Raw genomic sequence first — 18987 nt, 5'->3', positions numbered from 1 at the left:
AATATTTAAAACAGTTGAGTACATTTTTTTTTCAGGATTCTTTGATGAATAGAAAGATCCAAAGATCAGCATTTATCTGAAATAAAAAGCTTTTGTAACATTATACATGCACTATACCAAAAGCTTGGAGTCAGTATATTTCTTTTATTTTTTATTTGGGGGGGTTATAGAAATTAATACTTTTATTTAGTAAGGATGCTTTAACTTGATCAAAAGTGATGATGAAGACATTTATAATGTTACAAAAGATTTCTATTTCACATAAATGCTTCTGAACTTTCTATTCAAGAAACCTGAAAATAATCTACTCAGCTGTTTTCAACATAATAATAATAATAAGAAGAAGAAGAAGAAATGTTTTTGAGCAGCAAATCAGAATATTAAAATAATTTCTGAAGGATCATGTGACTGGAGTTTTGATGCCAAAAATTCAGCTTTGAAATCACAGGAATAAATTACATTTCAAAATATATTAAAATAGAAAACATTTATTTTAAATAGTAAAAATATTTCAAAATTTTACTGTTTTTGCTGTACTTTGAATCTAATAAATGCAGGCTTGGTAAGAAGAAGAGACTTCTTTTAGAAACATTAAAAATCTTACTGTTCAAAAACTTTTGACTGGTAGTGTATAAGTGCCAGGCTCTCTCACCACTCAGTCCCACCGTTCACCCTCACCAGAGTACTAATCACCCACACATGTACCGGATTAATCTGCCATCACGCACCATACAAAAGCGCACACCTCACACTTGGTCATCGTCTGGTCTCACATTGAGCTTCGGACTGCTATGCCTGTTCTCCGTGTGCAGTACGACTGTGTGAGGTGTACGCTCTCCAATCGCTCTAACATTCACAGACTCTCCATCACCTGCAATAACAGTGAGACTGTTTACTCTTCATGCCTGATATTCTGTTGAATTCTAACCTGTTTTAATAAACTGTAATACTTACCATAATCCATCTGAGTCTGTCTGTTACAGAAGACCAGACCAACAAATTATCATGAGTGCTACGGATCATTTCCAGGAACTTGTGGATGCGCTCAAACAATTCCTCCACTTCCACATCACACTTCTCCACCTCTCCTTCTCCTCCTGCTCTCGCCAGTCCCATGGCCAACCCAGTGCCCTACTCTGGCTCGGCAGAGGATTGCAGTGGCTTCCTGCTCCAGTGTTCTCTAGTGATCGAGATGCAGCCGCACCGATTTGTCACTGACAGATCTAAGATAGCCTTCATCACTTGCTTGCTAACCGGGCGACCTCTCCAATGGGCTCAAACTATCTGGGATCAAGCAGGGCCCCTCACTCAGTCTCTCGATGGATTTGTGAGTAATTTCCGAGAGGTTTTCAGCCGTTCCAGCTGGCAGTTCTTCAGTGAGTGAACAGTTGTATCATCTTCGTCAAGGAAAGATGTTAATCGCTGATTATGGTCTGAATTTTCAAACTCTTGCAGCTGCCAGTGACTGAAACAAAGGCTCTCTCCTCACAACCTATCAACAAGAATTGAATCCTGCCACTTAAAGTGACAACATCAGGCTAGAAAAATTCATCCAACTATATCCACGTGGCTCATCATGTCCTGGAATATGAGCTCCATATTCTCCATGAAAGCCATTAAAGCTTGATGTATCAAATTTGATACTCACCAAATTTTGTTTTGTCTAAAGGTTTAATAAACTGTTCCATTCCATCAGGCTTTACAGGGCTAAAGCACATCCATATAATATATCATATTAAATGATGGTATATTAGTTATAGTTGTTAATAATTATATATATTTAATTCTAAATTAGTATGTTACTGTTGGTAGCAGATCTTATGGTATGGCGTATTGTGTGTCTATTAGTGATGCGCGGATGAGCTAAAACGTCACCCGAATCCGCAGCTTCAAATAAATTATCCACCCGCCAACCGCCCGCACCTGTATTTTTGTCTGATTTAGATAACCGCATCCGACCCGCACCCGATCATCACATTAGGGTTCGTACGGTCATTAAAAACCTGGAAAAGTCATTGAACAGCAATTTCCAGGTTTATGTAAAAATAAATAAACTCAAAAAGTTTTTGAAAAGTTTCATGAAAATCTATTTCACAATTCTCTGTATAATAGAATTATGTTTAATCAGATCCTGAATTTCGTTGCGGGATTGCGCATACATCGCATTACTCATTCCCGCAGCTTTCGACTTTAAAATGAGGGAAATTACTGCAAAACCTTTATTCAATATAGCGTGTAGGTTAGATGAGTAAATAAATCCACACAAACCATCAGATGAAAACAGCGTAAGTGATTCAGCTGTACCGCGTCTTCTCTCTTTCTTTCGCTTCACATCGACGCATCTAGAGCTGCTGCACGCTGCGATAGAAGACTTTAGCTCGCGTTTCGGGACAGTTGACAGAATTGTCAATAGCCTGATTGGTCATTGTTGCATCGTCACAAAAATGTATTATTTTCACGTCTTTTTAAGCCATTCGGTACTCGCGCTCTCCAGAGGCGCGTGCGCTCACAGTCACATCCAAAGTGCGTACTGCGAGTACCAAATTGAGAAAGTACTGTCGGTTTTGTCTTAAGTTAATGTAAACAGTTGCAAAACAAAACGCATGAGTATCAGTATTGGATCCGTGAAATAGGTCTTGTGACAGCAGCCTAATAAAGCTGTGCCGTCTTTTATTAATGTTAATCAAACAACAAAACTTACTGCTCTTGACTAAATAATGTTTTGTTGAATAACTTTTAATGTTAATTTACAGTTTATTCAATTTCTGTAGCCTATTTAAAACACGTTCATAATTTAGAAAATGTAGTTAATACTTAAAAATAATGATTTATTTTATCCACCCGCGACCCACCCGCAAATAATCAGAATGCATTTTTTTATTACCCGACCCACCCGATCCGCGGATAAAACCGCCATCCGCGCATCACTAGTGTGCAATATTAAACGACACTTTGACGCACTGGACAGCTTCGCATGGAGAAAGTAAATGAGCGAGGAGTGTGCGATATTTATTGTGTACTAATATCCTAACTGTTGTTTTAATGATGTGCGAGTTGACATTTTGTAACTTTGCAAAAAAACAAACAAACACATCATGAGAGTTTTTCAGTGCCGGATGAAGGCTATCAGTTTACAATATAATTCAATATATGGGGGCAAAAATAAAATGCCCTGTAAGAAATTTAGTTTTTAATATTTATGTCGTGATAGTTAAGTAATGTCCAAGAGTGTTAAGAGTGTTGCTTTCCCGAATGTCAGCGCGATCGCAAATGAATAGATTTTATATAACAGCAAGATGCTAGAGATGCTAGTATTAAGTGTGTTATATTAGTCACAATGCTGTCTGTTTATCTCTGTTTTGGCAAGAAAAAGTTTTTAACAAAGCCGAAGTAAGACCAATTGTGTGTCTCCGAGGCAGCACTGTGTATTTTGTTACTGAATTAATCTGTGTTTTTGAACAAATTATTTGAGTCAATGATTCAGTGGCCCATTCATAAAGACAATCACTAGCTTGGTTTCTAAAGAATCAGCCGTTTTGAATGAATGAGTCAATGGATCACTCATTAAGACGGAGACTTGCTGCCACCTACTGGCGGCTTTAGTGTCATATTTATATCCATGACAGGCTTAAAAACCAACCAAGGTGCTATCTCAAAAACACACTCTGCAAAATATGGTAATTATCACTATCAAAAAAAAAAAATTGTGCAATATTGCACACCCCTAAAATAACCAAGCATCTAGTTGTCCTAGATTTTTTTTTTTATTATATTGTAGTTTGTATGGTTAATATTAATGTAATTGTGAGCAAACTAGGGTTTAACAAAAGGTAATTCGGCCCGCACAAGGGGGCATTTTCTCCGATCCGGCCCTCAACGTTAAATGAGTTTGACACCCCTGATGTACAGCAATGTAAGGATGAGATGCAGAGCCAACATTCTTCTTATTACCTCTGCCAGCCAGAGGACACTTCTGCTCCAGAACTAGGCACTGAACCCAAGCAACTAGGAAACACTCGTCCACCCTTCGCTGAACGGCAGTGGCGGCTGACCTAGGGGCTGTATCTGTACTGTGGTCAGGGCCGGATTTACCTCTTTTCGTGACATAGGCAAAACAAATTTTTGGGCCCCCCTTCCCTATTAATATAATAGGCCTAATATTACCACCAGCCAAGCAAACAAAAATATTTCTTAATCAGTGAAACCGTTACAGTGTTTTCTATCGCAATAAGCGCTTGCGTTTAGTCAATAAAAATAGAATGTATTTCTTAATTTGTTTGAGAACTGAGAAAGACCAGTCCATTAATAGGCGTGGCGACGTGGCCACATAACCACTTCGGGAGTGCATTATTTCTCTAATAATTTTAACGGCCTGGAGTCACAATCATACATCAGTTGTTCAGATGATTTGTTTCAATGACATGTTTCTGTCCTGTAATATCATGTGTGTTGAACTAGCAAATTTTTTACGCACCACACCTAGGATGCATCAGGGGTGAGTAAAACGCAGCCTAATTTTCATTTTTGGCTGAACTAACCCTTTAATGCAGTCTAACGCAATTATTAGAGAGGAGAGAGAGAGAGATTAAGTGTGTGTGAATACTTGCGTCTGTGCGTCTTTCAGCAGTGTTCAGCCGCAGCGTCTACTAATAGCGAATCTTTGAGTTGAACTGCTTCAAGAATCTCGTTACTGAGAAATGTCATGTAGCTTTTCAGCTACGAAACTATTTTATTGATAAATTCGTGGGGCAGCCGCAGCTCTGACTCAAGTTTCTGTCCGCGGCTCCGTGTGTGATTTGTTATATTTATTTGCTCAATGTCTTCTGGGGTTTTGGTTCTTTTACTGTTGTAGATATCCCATAGTATAACAAAAATATTATATATCTCTTTATTGTGTTTGGGGTTCTGGTTCTGGAGCAATCCACCACGGACATCATCTTAGGTCGCCCTTGGTTGAGTCAACACCAACCAGAAATCCTGTGGAAGACCGGGGAAATCCTGAAGTTGGGTGACAGCTGTTTTCCAGAAGTTCCTTGTTTCCTACAAGTTCCTCTTCTCCGCTGTCCTCCCACCCCTGTGTTGGCTGTCCAGTCTACATCGATTGAACGTCCTATGGAAAAACAATCAGTCAACATACCACCCTGTTACGCTCCCCCTACAGTGATGTTTTCTGTCCCAAGAGAATGACCCAATTGCCTTCACATTGGCCATGGGACACTGTGCCATCGACCTCATTCTGGTTCAGCAAGTGCCCCATGGCAAGATTTATCCACTCTTCATCCCAGAACAAAAGGCCATGGAGGAGTATATTGTAGAGGCATTACAACAAGGTTACATCCGTCCCTCGAAGTCCCCTGCTGCTTCCAGCTTCTTTTTCGTGGCCAAGAAGGATGGAGGCTTGAGGCCTTGCATGGATTATCGAGCATTCAATCAGATGACAGTAAAATTTTATTATCTACTTCCCCTTGTCCCAGCAGCTCTGGAACAACTCCAAGGTGCCATTGTCTTCACCAAGTTGGACCTCAGCAGTGCTTACAACCTCATCTGGATTGCAGGGGGATGAGTGGAAGTCCGCATTTGTGACCCCTACCGGCCACCGTCTCCGATAATGGAGATGGAATGTAAATGCACAATTTACGCCATTAAAAGAGCACAAAAATCTGACTAAATCTCCTATGACAACTTCCAGTGTTACGTATCATCGAGGTTGAGAAAAGAACACAAAGCTGCAGACAACAGGTAAATGCCATTATCGCTGTTTTCCATGTTCGTGGAGTACATATCTTTACACGGCTTTTTAAAAATGTTGGGTAGCCGGTGTTTCCTATGTGTTTGGCCAATCAGCGTACACTTACGTCACTGGTAGTTCCTATAGAACTGTTTTAGACCCTACTCTGAAGTGGGTGAGAACACGCCAAAAAAACTTCCGCCAATAGTTCTAGGAACTATAAAAAGGTTCCTCCGGTGAGAAAGCACCTCTGGTCACCAGCTGTGAGCCTGCAGTGAGCTCAAGGAGACATTTACCACCACACCGCTCCTCGCCCATCCTGATCTAACCAGGTTTTTCATATTGGAAGTTGATGCTACAACCACTGGTGTTGGAGCGGTGCTGTCTCAGCAGCATGGGGACTCCTCTACACTTCCATGTGCCTTCTTTTCCTGCAAACTTACCCCGGCGGAGATTAATTATGACATCGGGGACAAGGAGTTACTCGCCATCAAGCTCGCCCTAGAGGAATGGGGTCATTGGCTAGAGGGGTCTCAGCATTCATTCACAGTGCTCACGGATCATAAGAACCTCCAGTACCTCCGTGAATCAAAAAGACTCACTCCAAAACAGGCTAGATGGCTCTTCTTCATGCGTTTCAATTTCACAATCTCCTATCGACCTGGTTCCAAGAATCTTTGAGCAGATGCTCTGTCCCGTCTCTATGCTTCTGATGAAGACTTCTCCCCTCCTGTGTCCATCATTTCTCATAAAAATCATAGTCAGCCCCATTCAATGGACCATGGATGAGGAACTTGCTACAGCCAATGCCTCTAATCTGTCTCCGCCGGTGCGTCCCTCTAACTGAGTGTATGTACCCCAGACCCCAGTCCTCTGGTAACACGTGTATTTGTTGTTGTTGACCGGTTCTCTAAATCCTGTTGTCTGATTCCCCTCAAAGGCTTACCCACAATGATAGAATCCGCAGAACTGCTCTTCCAACATGTGTTCCGATACTTCGGTATTCCTGAAGATATCGTGTCAGATAGAAGACCCCAGTTCATCTCCAAAGTATGGAAGAGATTCTTCGATCTCCTAATTGTGACCGTGAGTCTCTCATCCACAGTCGAACGGGCAGAAGGAAAGATAGATCCAGGAAGCTCGGAGATTCCTGCGAACCTTCTGCCATGGCCACCATAATTCCTGGAGCCAGTTCCTGAGTTGGGCAGAGTATGCACAGAATTCCCTCCATTCGGCTGCCACCGGTTTGTCACCGATCCAGTGCGTACTCGGTTACCAAACCCCATTGTTCCTGTGGTCCAGCGAACCGTCAGACATACCATCAGTCAACCACTGGTTCTGGGAAAGTGAGAGAGTCTGGGACCCAGCTCACCACCAGCTTCAATGGCCAGTGCGCCAGCCACTCGGGACATTCAGATGCGCCTGCCCTGTAAGAAGTTAAGTCCCAGATACATTGGTCCCTTTTCCATAGTCAAGCAGATCAGTCCATTTACCTACCAGCTCCAACTTCCTCCTGAGTACTGCATTCCGCATTCACCCTACATTTCATGTTTCACTGTCTGTTCTCCCTACAGACCCTGGCCCGATGGAGAAAACCCCCCTCCATTGATCATTGAGGATGGAATCTACTCTGTGTGGGAGATCCTAGACTCCTAACGTCGTGGTGGCTGTCTTAAATACCTGGTTGACTTAGACTTTATCCCACATGACTCACTGTATTTCATGAATCTCATCCAGATCAACCTGCACCTCGTGGAAGGGGTCGGCTGCCACAACATCAAGGTCCCTGGCCCTCTGGAGCGGGCCGTTGGAGGGGGGTACTGTAACGGAAGTGCCAGGCTCTCTCACCACTCAGTCCCAACGTTCACCCTCACCAGATTACTAATCACCCGCACCAGTACCGGACTGATCTGCAATCACGTACCATACATAAGCGCACACCTCACACTCAGTCTTCGTCTGGACTCACATTGAGCTTTGAACTGCTTACCTGTTCTCCGTGTGCAGTATGACTCTAAGCCTGGGCTTCGTCCGTGTCTCCTGTGTTCCCTCCTTGTTATCTGTGTGTTCCGTGTTCCTCATTAGATCTCTCCCCCTGTGGATTCTCTACTTACCTGGATACTCACCTGTCTCCCCGAGGTGTGTGCTCTCCAAGCACTCAATCATTCCCAAACTCTCCATTACCTGCAATTACACTTCATGTGTGATATTCTGTTGAATTCTTCTTCAATATCTTTAATATCTTCAATATTGCTGTACGTATTGTTAATAAAATATAATAAATGTGATATTTGAAGTATATAAGAAAGAACATATTTTAAATAATGGAAACCAAACATGATTGGAGCAAACAGAAACTGAATTTGCATTCCAGTCAACCGTAAGAGGTTACTAAATACAATACATATAATATTCTAGTATACTGTAAAAAATATTTTGTAATATATATTATGTAATTATATTAGATATGTAACAATAACTTCAACAGCCCACAAGTCTCAGTGTGACCTATAGCCACTCCATCCCTCCATAACTGTCACATTTTTCCAAAAGCATCTGTGTTACAGCTGTGGTAATATTATGTAGTGAACTGCTGATGGGTTTAAAGTGAATTACCATTTAGCTGAGGTTTGGCTTCAGGGACAGACTGATGTATAACTCAAAAAAAAATAAATGAGTGCCCAAAAGTGTCCAAAAGTGAAATCTCTTGTCCATATAAGCTCAAAGGTAAACATCCTGCCAGTCATATTTGGGAATGGCAATGTGAATTGAATGGGGGATTGAGAATGTGCTGCAGAGATGCACTAATATGGGACGGGGTGGCATCTGTGTATTTGTGCGTCATTGTTCACGCTCTTCATTGGAGTGCCACCATCTCCCACTATGAGGGACTGTTGTGTATGTTCTTAGCCCTGAAGCAATAGAGATGTCTGTGATTCTATAGTGCGAGGTGTGTGTGTGTGTGTAGTAGCATTAAAAACAAAGCCTGAAATGCCAGAGGCAGAGAATTAAAGAGCGGACTGCATAAGCGGAAGTCTAAAATTGGGCGGTTCGTCTTTGTGCATGACACTGTCATGCCATAGCACACGTGCTCACATAAACACACATGCTGGTTTACAAGCTCTTATACCTGATATTAACCTCTGAGTTTTTTGACTGGTCCCTGTTATTTAAAGAGGTCATATGATGCGATTTCAAGTTTTCGTCTTTACATTTATTTTGAAAGATGAAGCTCGTGATTATGGTAAGGGGCGTTACATTTCCGACGAGTGTTTGCGGTGTTCGGCCAATCACAATGCATTGGGTCAGCTGGCCAATCAGAGCAGTCTGCTCTGATTGGCCAATCACAATGCACTGGGTCAGTTGGCCAATCAGAGCAGACTGCGCTTGTCGGAAGGAGGGGGCTTTGTAGAAAACGAAGCGTTTGAGAGAGGCGGGGCATAGAGGACCTACAATAATGTACAGTATTTGAAAAAGAATGTGTTTTTTGAACATTAAAGCATGTCAACATATTCTGTTACACCAAATACACAAAATAATGATCTTTTAAAAAGCATCATATGACCCCTTTAAGGTCTTTTGTCACACTCTTAATAATAAAGGTTCCAAAATGGAGTTTTTACATTGATACCATTTTGGATGCCATTTTAGGTTCCTCATAGAACCTTTCAGTGAACAGTTCTTAAAATATTCTTCAAATTTTTTTTCTTAATGTGAAGAATATTTCAATAATCTGAAGAACCTTTTTTCCACTATAAATAACCTGTTGTCCAATGGAAACTTTCTTTTTAAGAGTGTGAGGTGAAAGAGGGTGGAAGTATTTTAACTATGTCTGATTATGCTTGCAAAATTACAGTAAATGCATACAATATTTGTGTCTTTAGGCATTTTGGTATGATAGAGAATGCAGAAAGAAAGAAAACAACAAATGATGCAAATGAATGAAAGAATATGATACATTCTTAAAATAACAGTTCCAAAGGGGAGTTTCGCAGTGATGCCATTTTGGTTTCCCAAAAGAACATTTTCCCTTTTTAAAACAAGCATTTTGTCCTACCATGATGAACATTTTAATAGTCTAAAAACCTTTTTCCATTATAAAGAAACTTGGAAAGGTCAATGAGCTCTGTCAGGGATCTGGGTCTGGTGGTTCTTCCTCTCACCACCAGAGGTCGCCATTTCCCATCCTCCCGGACTCTTTTTCCTTCACTCCACTCACCTGTTTTCTCATTATCTCATTATTGATTGATTTGTCCCAGCTGTTTACCTGATTACCTCTTCCTCATAAGCTCCCTGTGTTTTCTGTTCTGGGCTTGTTTGTCTCACTTAGGTGTCGGTGCACACCTTTGATTTGTGTCTACCCTGTGCTCCGTTTATGTCTCGTGGTGAGCATTTGTGTACTCTGGCGTTTTCCCCTTCGGGGTGGTTTCATTTGTGTTTTTGTTATTTCGTGAATTCTAAATAAAGAACCCCATCTGCCTGCACTTGAGTCTTCGCCTCTTCAGTACCGTGACAAGCTCTTGCAATGGAAAAGTTCCATGGGTGATAAAGGTTCTTCATCGAATCATAAATGCCAATAAAGAACCTTTATTTTAAGAGCCTACCTATAGAAGGAGAGGTAATTTCATGGAGGCTTGATGCAAAACTGTTGAAGAATGTACATACATTGTAGTTTAGTGATTGGATTTCACCAGATGAGTTTAAGGGCTATTTGAAATCTGAGTAGAAATGAAAGGCAATTGAACTCTGGCACATTCCAGCTTATGAGAATATCTGGAAGTGCATGCATAAGAATCTTCTAGCAGTTTTATTACAAGAACAAATCAACATCACAGATAAATTACTGCGAAAGACAGCAACATTCATGCTAAATTTGAATTGCATGCTGAATTGATGCAAGCTTTTTTACTCCTTTATGTAATGCATTTTCATTTGAATCAGGACATTCCATGAGTAAAAATATGGGGCAGGAGTTGGTAAAAGTCGATGCTGAATGGAATTAAATTTAGCATGACAATTTAGCAAGTGTCAGTTTGCTAAAATATTGCATACATACCCACTTCAGCCCCTCTACCAAAGTACACAGTTGTAACTGCTGTGTTAATGCATTTAAGCCACCTCTGAGCAGCATTAAACAGTCTGAGTAAAGACACCTAAATGCCACTTCAGAAGCACTTCTGTGCCACCTTTGCAGTGTAAATTTGGCATAATATGTGTGACTCAAGTTTAATCTGTGTGTATGAATTGAAGTGAACATCAGCATGCCATGCTCAGGGAGTAGAGACCAGTGATGACATTTCTCAAAATATCTTCTTTTACCTTCCACAGAAGAAGAAAGTCATAGAATTTTGTAACAACATGAGGGTAAATAGATGATAAGAGTGATTTTCATTTTTGTGTGAATTATCTCTTTTTGTTTCAGAGCAAGTTTTATATTTTGATTAAAGATTATGGGGGCAAACTGATCTTTTTTATAATTTACTGATGAATTGTTCACAACAAGGCCAGAATTCTGATTTCATATTGAGTGAAATGAAAGGTGATGTTGTTGACCTTGTTGCTAAATGCAACATCAACTTCAGCTAATTTACAACATACCGCTATTGGTGCCATAATATATAACGTCTTTTCCAGGCTTCTTGTGATCACGGCCTCAGGCCCTTTAACCATCTAGTGCTCATCACACTTGCTCTTCCAGGCAGTGTAGCAGTTTAAAATTCCCAATTTAACCCTACACAGATAAAAGCCAAAGTGAAGACATGTCTTTTGAACCCTGGCATTAAACATCACCTTCCCAGTGCAAGACCTGGAACTGCACAAGCGTTATAATCTTCGCACCATTACTGGGGATGCAGAGAGATGTGTACAGTCAAATCACAAGCCTCTAAGCACTGTGGAGCGAAACTTAAATCCTCCTCATAAAGAGGAGAGGAAAGTGTGCCGCTTAAGCCTGGCACAGACGCTGGTTATCAGCATAAACCCCACATCAACTGTCGGTCTGAAGCGCGCTGCATCTCACGCCTGTGTAAGTCCACAGAGTGGAATCACAGATGAGACGACCTCACTTGCGTTTATAGATGAGTAAGAAAAGGAGGTTACAGATGTATTTTCCTCTGGCTCTTGAGGAGAAATGGAAATTATGGGGGAGAAAACCAAAGATAAAAAGGAAGGTGTAGAAAAAGACATATGTGGCTTATTTAATGTCCAATATCTTCTTTTATTTTCTACAGAAGAAACAACATGAATGATGACAGAACTTGGGAACTGTATTTGTCTATTTAGTTGTTTTTTGCTATTAACAAGAACAGAGAGAAGTGAGCAGCTGTGAGCCAGTGATTCACAGTGCGTGTTGACATGCAATACTCTTGGGAAGTAAGCCCCTCGGGAAGCTGTGTGAGCAGACATGTACAGGTGATGCATCCATAAATGTAGAATCTATAGCGATTTTTATTTTGTCTTTAGTTTGTTTGTATGTGGGGAAAACAGCCGAGTAAGTGATCTCACCGCTGCGGCTGCGAAGCATCCTGGCAGAGATACCGTTTGCTCCGATAGACGTTGTGCTGCTCAGAGGTCCATCCACAGGACTCACCTCCCCACCTGGCTGCTTCAGCAACTCCTGCAGAGTCCTGCGAGGAGACAGGAGTAATCATTTACTGACCATTATATCCAACAGGGATATCATTCCGAATTAAATCAAGAATGCTTCTTAATTTATGATTTAAATTGACCCTTTGCAAAGACCTTCGTTACTTATGCTATGTCCAACAAGCCATGGCGCTCTCACTCAGTGTAAAATGCATCGCAGAACGTAGAGTAAACTGAAACGCACCGACCGACAAGACAGAACAGGTACTTTAGGTATGAAACACAGTCTTAGCTTTCAAATTTGATAATTTTTTAAAGAAATTCAAACAATAAATACCATTTTGTGGCTCTTTAATGTGTCGTGACAGATCGCCGTAGCGCCTCAGTTCAAGTGGCACATGAACCAAACATCTCTTCCTCTTTACTAGTTATAATATGAAATAAACATGAATGAACATCAGAAGGTCTCTTGTTTCAATCACGGAAAGACTTCAATACACAACATTTTTCGGTTACACTTTATTTCGATAGTCCACTTTAGACATTCTATTAACTATAAGTAACTTTGTAACTACATGTCAACTACATGTCAACTAATTATCATTAATTTGCATCTACATGTCTACTAACTCTCAGAGTAGACTGTTAGGGTAGGTTTAGGGTTAGTAGAATAAGTTGACAAAGAAAGTGTTAGAAGATATTAAGCAGACAGTCTACTAATACTCTACTAACTGCTAGTTGACATGTAGTTGCAAAGTTACTTACTGTTAATATAATGTCTAAAGTGGACTACCGAAATAAAGTGTTACCCATTTTTCAAGTTCACGTTAACGTGAAACCATTGTTTCTTCTTATAAGACAGTGTAGTGTAACAGGAAATGGGAGGAGAAGAAGATCAGGACAAGTGCGCTACCATCTGCGTCACTCAGTCTGACAGAAATATTACATTTTGAAGTATGTTTGAGAAATTCAAACAATAAATACCATTTTGTGGCTCTTTAATGTGTCGTGACAGATCGCCGTAGCGCCTCAGTTCAAGTGGCACATGAACCAAACATCTCTTCCTCTTTACTAGTTATAATATGAAATAAACATGAATGAACATCAGAAGGTCTCTTGTTTCAATCACGGAAAGACTTCAATACACAACATTTTTCAAGTTCACGTTAAAGTGAAACCATTGTTTCTTCTTATAAGACAGTGTAGTGTAACAGGAAATGGGAGGAGAAGAAGATCAGGACAAGTGCGCTACCATCTGCGTCACTCAGTCTGACAGAAATATTACATTTTGAAGTATGTTTGATGTTCTAATCCCATATAATAGGTTGGATCAGAAAATGACACTAACTGGATTTGATCTCAAGTTGCTGTCATATTGTCATGAAGCACTTCATCAGAGCAGTGTACTGGATTTGTATGGCTGTGTATATCAGTATATTATAATGTGGAGATGTGAGCCCTGAGGCTGACAATCAGCATATTGTCATATTTTATCAATACAGTCATTTAGCATCAGCTGGCAGTCAACAGACTGTTTGTGTAGCAGATAGTCAATGAATTCACACTCAATATGTTCTCTGTGTATACACTGGATGTACTTTATATCAATTTCACTGTTCACATTAAAAAAAATAAATGCGTTTAAGCAGTTAACAACTCTTGGCATCCACAGGACTGCCTGTTTTCGAGGGCTGCGCTGCTTACTCTTGTCCTAGAGTTCACAAACCCGTTCCTGCATCCCTGGGTCCTCCTGGGTGCTGTGTTCTTCAAATCCTTGACACTCCATGATTGCTCTATTTCCTACGGCCTCTGCTTGTATCCCTGGTGAGGTCTCTAATTCTGTCCAACACCCTTTAACCAACAAGGGACTGTGATGAGATCTAATGTGATTGTCAAGCACAAGCGCACTGGCCCTTGGCCGGCCGATGCCAATGGCAGTAGACCACCACGGCCTAAGAAAAACAACACATCAGAAAGGCATGAGAATATATTCACCCCGGTGATGACGTTTTCCAGGGAGGACAGAAAAGGCATCTGCAGCGGAACAGAGAAACGGATAGCAATGAAATTGGATGGCAGCAACCGTTCTTGTGCCATCTCCGTTTGGATCCCACCCTAGTGCTTTTGGAATTCTCTTGAGGAAAGTAAAACTCAACTCAAACTAGAGGATGAACATCATCTGTTTGTTCTAGATCTCTCTGGGGAGCTCACACCTATTGGTCATTGGGCTGGACGATCCTGAACAGCTGTCCTCCTCTCCCAATATGTCCATGATACGGGTGCCTGAGCATTTTTGGTCTTTTTCGGCAGGACTGAGTAGAATCAGAGACAGAATCAAATGGAATAGATGGTGGCTGTATTGAAGTTCTGTCTCTTAATTAATTGAACCAATCACATGTTTGTTTATTCAACATTTCATATATGTATGAACATTAGCTGAACCAGCTTTAAAAAATTGTGGTTATTTGAGCTGAAAGTGAAGTGAAATTTATGACACTATTGTTGTTAGATTTTTATTAATTATATATGTATTATTTGATGTGAGGAAAAGGTATATTTCAATGTTTTTCCGTTTGCTTAAAAAATTTTCGTTTCACAGAGAAACTTTGCCTTCACTTACAAAGGTTTCGTGTTTCATCAAGAAACTTTGGCATTCACTTGTAAAGGTTTTACAATTCCCTGACAAACTGCATTTGCTCACAAAACATTCTTAGAATTTCTGCAAGACTTTCGAGGAAACGCAAAACAATTGAATTATAGGTCACACTTTATATATTAGGTGGCCTTAACTACTATGTACTTACATCAAAAAATAAGTACAATGTACTTATTGTGGTCATATTGTATTGCAAAACACTTCTGCTGCTACTGAGGTGGGATACGGGTAAGGTTAGGGACAGGTTTGTTGGTATGGGTAGGTTTAAGGGTGGGTTAAGGTGTAAGGGATTGTATTGCAAAACACTTTTGCTGCTATTGAGTTGGGATATGGGTAAGGTTAGGGACAGGTTTGTTGGTATGGGTGGGTTTAAGGGTGGGTTAAGGTGTAAGGGATGGCTCAACAGTGTAATTACAGATGTAATTGCATACAGGTATTTTTTAAAATATAAGTACAATGTAAAAACATGTACGTACACAATAAGTGCATTGTACCAAATTATTAATTTAAATGTAAGTACATAGTAGTTAAGGCCACCTAATATAAAGTGAGACCGAATTATATGCTTTCCTTCCATCTAATATTTAGTTAGTCCTGTAAGGCGTTTTATTTACTTAGGGGGTGCTGTTGGCATACTTGTAATAAAATTAACGTAAAATACACAAATCGCATTAAGATTGTTTCTGATTAAATAAAACAGTAATTTATGTCATAAAATCACGTGTATGTTTTGATTTAAATGTCAGAAACTATAGCTTACATGAATAAAAATCACAAACATGACAGATTCATTCATTAATGTGAAATATATTTTCTTCAAATGGATTATGAAAACTTAAATACAAGGGCGTCTAAAAGATTTAAAGAATTTTTTCAACTTTCTTGCTTTAGACCATTTACGAATGTTAAACCTACAAATAAAATGCTAAGATTACTCCTGCATCTGGAAAAAAAAAAAAGAAGAATACAGTGATTGATTCATAGTTGTTTTATAGTTATTTTCAAAGCTTTCAATGTACTCTCATTATAAAAGAACTTCATAATTGCTTTTTTAAATTCTAACAAGTAATTTTTGGTTAAAAACTAACCAAAATGAAAAATTAATTGTTTATAATCTCTGCACAGGAGAGATTTGGTATTGTTTCCAAACAAAAGGGAATATATCAATATCGGCCATCGGCCAAAATGAGTTGAAAAATATCGGCATATCGGATATCGGCAAAAATCCAATATCCTGCATCCCTATATAATAAAAATAATAAAATAATAATAATAATAATACAACTTAAAAGGATAACAACTTTATTTGTTTGTTTGAGTGTTCAATAGAAATAATAATAATAATAATAATACAACTGAAATGGGATAGCAACTATTATTATTATTTATTTGTTTGTTTGCTGATAAAATATTAAAATTATTGAAAATTATTAATGTCTATTGTTTAAATAGAAAATATAAAGGAAAAATAGGTGCTGTAACTGTTTGTGTATTGTACACATAGAAATAGCTTACTTGATGGCTGTCAAGTGACCTGACACACTTTGAAGGGACTTGATAGATTTTTGAGAGCATTGTTAGTTTGCCTGTTAATCAGTGTTTAAGGCTTCCTTTTATATTTTTCTTAACGTCTGTCTCCCTTATCAAGCGAATGTGACAGTTGCTTTTATTTCTTAAGTCCATCTATTTACCAGCTAGCGCTTTCGTCTTTTATGGGAATAACAATTTATAATCTCTAGATGGTTGTTTCCAGTCATGTCGATATGATTGTCCTCATAATTGAGGGTGACTTTGAGGATGTGCCATGTTTATGCTCAGACGGTTGAAGTCATTGACTCCAGCTTTGCTAGATGTCCTGCTGGGCTTTCACCCTTTGCCTCAGTGCATACAGACTCGATCCTGACTCCACCTGCCCCGATGTCTCACTCACACACATGGAGTATGAGTTGTGCAGAGTGACACACATTCATTTCGCCCACAACAAAAAATACAGACCAGGGTCTAGGAGACAGTGAGATCTGAAAACAAGGGCATCCTGGGATAGCCCTTCCTAAGGGGTTTAGATATACAGTGTCCTGGCAGCCAGCCACGCTGGGTCAGACGCAATGTTATCTGACATGATCGTTCAATCACAATAGGGACAATTTGTATTGCCTATTCATCACTAAATCATCCTCCTTTTCCTATTGCAGCTATATGGTGCATATTTTTGCTTACAAACTGCCTCAGCTTTTTCTTAATTAAGAAGCAAACAATTAGCTGATATGGATGCAAGAGAATGTGTTTTAGTCCAGATGAACTTAATAGTCTATTTGAAGGGCAGATATTGGTGGTAAGGCAAATAATATTTGTACAATTTTTATTTTTGTACTCAAAAGTATCATACTACACAATGTGTGAGAATTCAGATTTGTTTGGCTTTGTTGTTTCACTTCTTTTGCGTGCACACAGTAGATATCAATAAAACAAAGGGAGCATAATGAGGTTCACCCTTTTAATAAAGATCTGATAGCTACACTAACACAAATTACAGAGCTATGTTTGATTCAAAGGTATAATTTGTGTGATTGTCTCATTTAATTGTAATTATCATTACTGCATAATTTATTGTGTAATATAACCGGTTGTAGCACAGTCATCCCAATGAGAGCTTGTACAGGCGACCCTGTCACATTTCCTCTGTGCGGTTGCATTTTGTGTGGAACAGGATTCTGGATCTTTGGATCTGTGTTGAGTGATTTTATCATCAATTATTCATAGGGTGCTGTATCGAATTATATTGCAGGAGGAACAGCTTCGCCTCGCTTAATGCAATGTAGAACTGAATTACTCTTGTAATGCGTATCCCGCAGATAACCAATTAGTCAAATTCACATTGTGCCATCCCAATAAGCCCTCATGTCATTTACTTAATGTGCACAGATTCATATAATTTGCACACTATTTCTATTATACGTACAGCAGAAGTAGGTCTAATTTAAATATGCAGCAAAAGTCAAATTAAATAATTATTACTATGGTAAAACATTTTTGGGCATGGTAAAATCTTTATGCTGCCAAAGCATTAAAAACATTATTCATAGTATAGTGTGTGTGTGTGTGTGTATGTGTGTGTGCGCACGCGTTTTTGTGATATATGAGGACACAAATTTGTATAATGACATGGGTATGACATAGGTATTACAAGGAGAAGGTGACTTATAAGGTGACCATTTTTCAAAACGCTTATAAATCATACAGAGTGAGTTTTTTTGAGAAAGTAAAAATGCACAAAGTTTCCTGTAAGTAGGGTTAGGTGTAGGGTTGGTGTAGGGCAATAGCACATACAGTTTGTACAGTATAAAAACCATTGCGCCTATGGAATGTCCCCACAATTCACAAAAACAAACCTGTGTGTGTGTGTGTGTGTGTGTGTGCGTGCGTGTGTGCCTGCATTCCCTGTGAGGACCAAATGTCCCCACAAGTAATACCAGTAAATCTGGACCTTGTGGGGACATTTGTTCGGTCCCCATTAGGAAACAGGCTTATAAATCCTACAGAATGAAGTGTTCTGAAAATCTAAAATAGCAGAAAGTTTTGTGTGAGGGGTAGGTTTAGGTCTAGGGTTAGGGTAAAGGGATAGAAAATACAGTTAGTACAGTAGAAAAACAATTGCATCCCCCCAAAAAAATTTAAACCAGTATGTGTGTGTGTGTGTGTGTGTGTGTGTGTGTGTGTGTGTATTAATCATTAGTGTTGTTAGTAATTAAAATAAATCAAATTTTATTTAATTTTAATTGAAAATTAAAATTTATTTAATTAAACAATAAAATAAAATAAAATAAAATAAAATAATGTAATGAAAAATTAGAAATGTACTCTTGGGAACAAACAGAAAATAAAATGTGACCCTGGAGCACAAAACCAGTCTTAAGTCGCTGGGGTATATTTGTAGCAATAGCCAAAAATACATTGTATGGGTCAAAATTATTGATTTTTCTTTTATGCCAAAAATCATTAGGATATTAAGTAAAGATCA

General features: G+C 39.3%; 1 protein-coding gene across 2 annotated transcripts in view; it reads right to left on the bottom strand.

Annotated features, from left to right (window-relative positions):
- LOC107734242 (protein shisa-9-like) overlaps positions 1-18987 on the bottom strand; it is a 39256-nt gene that overhangs the window by 13862 nt on the left and 6407 nt on the right. For both annotated transcript variants that reach the window (XM_016546155.1, XM_016546156.1), the window contains exon 3: positions 12233-12354. In XM_016546155.1, the coding sequence (XP_016401641.1) occupies positions 12233-12354 (122 nt within the window). The remainder of the gene's footprint in view (positions 1-12232; positions 12355-18987) is intronic.

Source organism: Sinocyclocheilus rhinocerous, unplaced genomic scaffold, assembly GCF_001515625.1.
Source record: "Sinocyclocheilus rhinocerous isolate Xijiao unplaced genomic scaffold, SAMN03320098_v1.1 scaffold820, whole genome shotgun sequence".
NCBI lineage: Eukaryota > Metazoa > Chordata > Actinopteri > Cypriniformes > Cyprinidae > Sinocyclocheilus > Sinocyclocheilus rhinocerous.
Note: the sequence above shows the minus strand (reverse complement) of the source record. Positions and strands in the feature narration are given on the sequence as shown.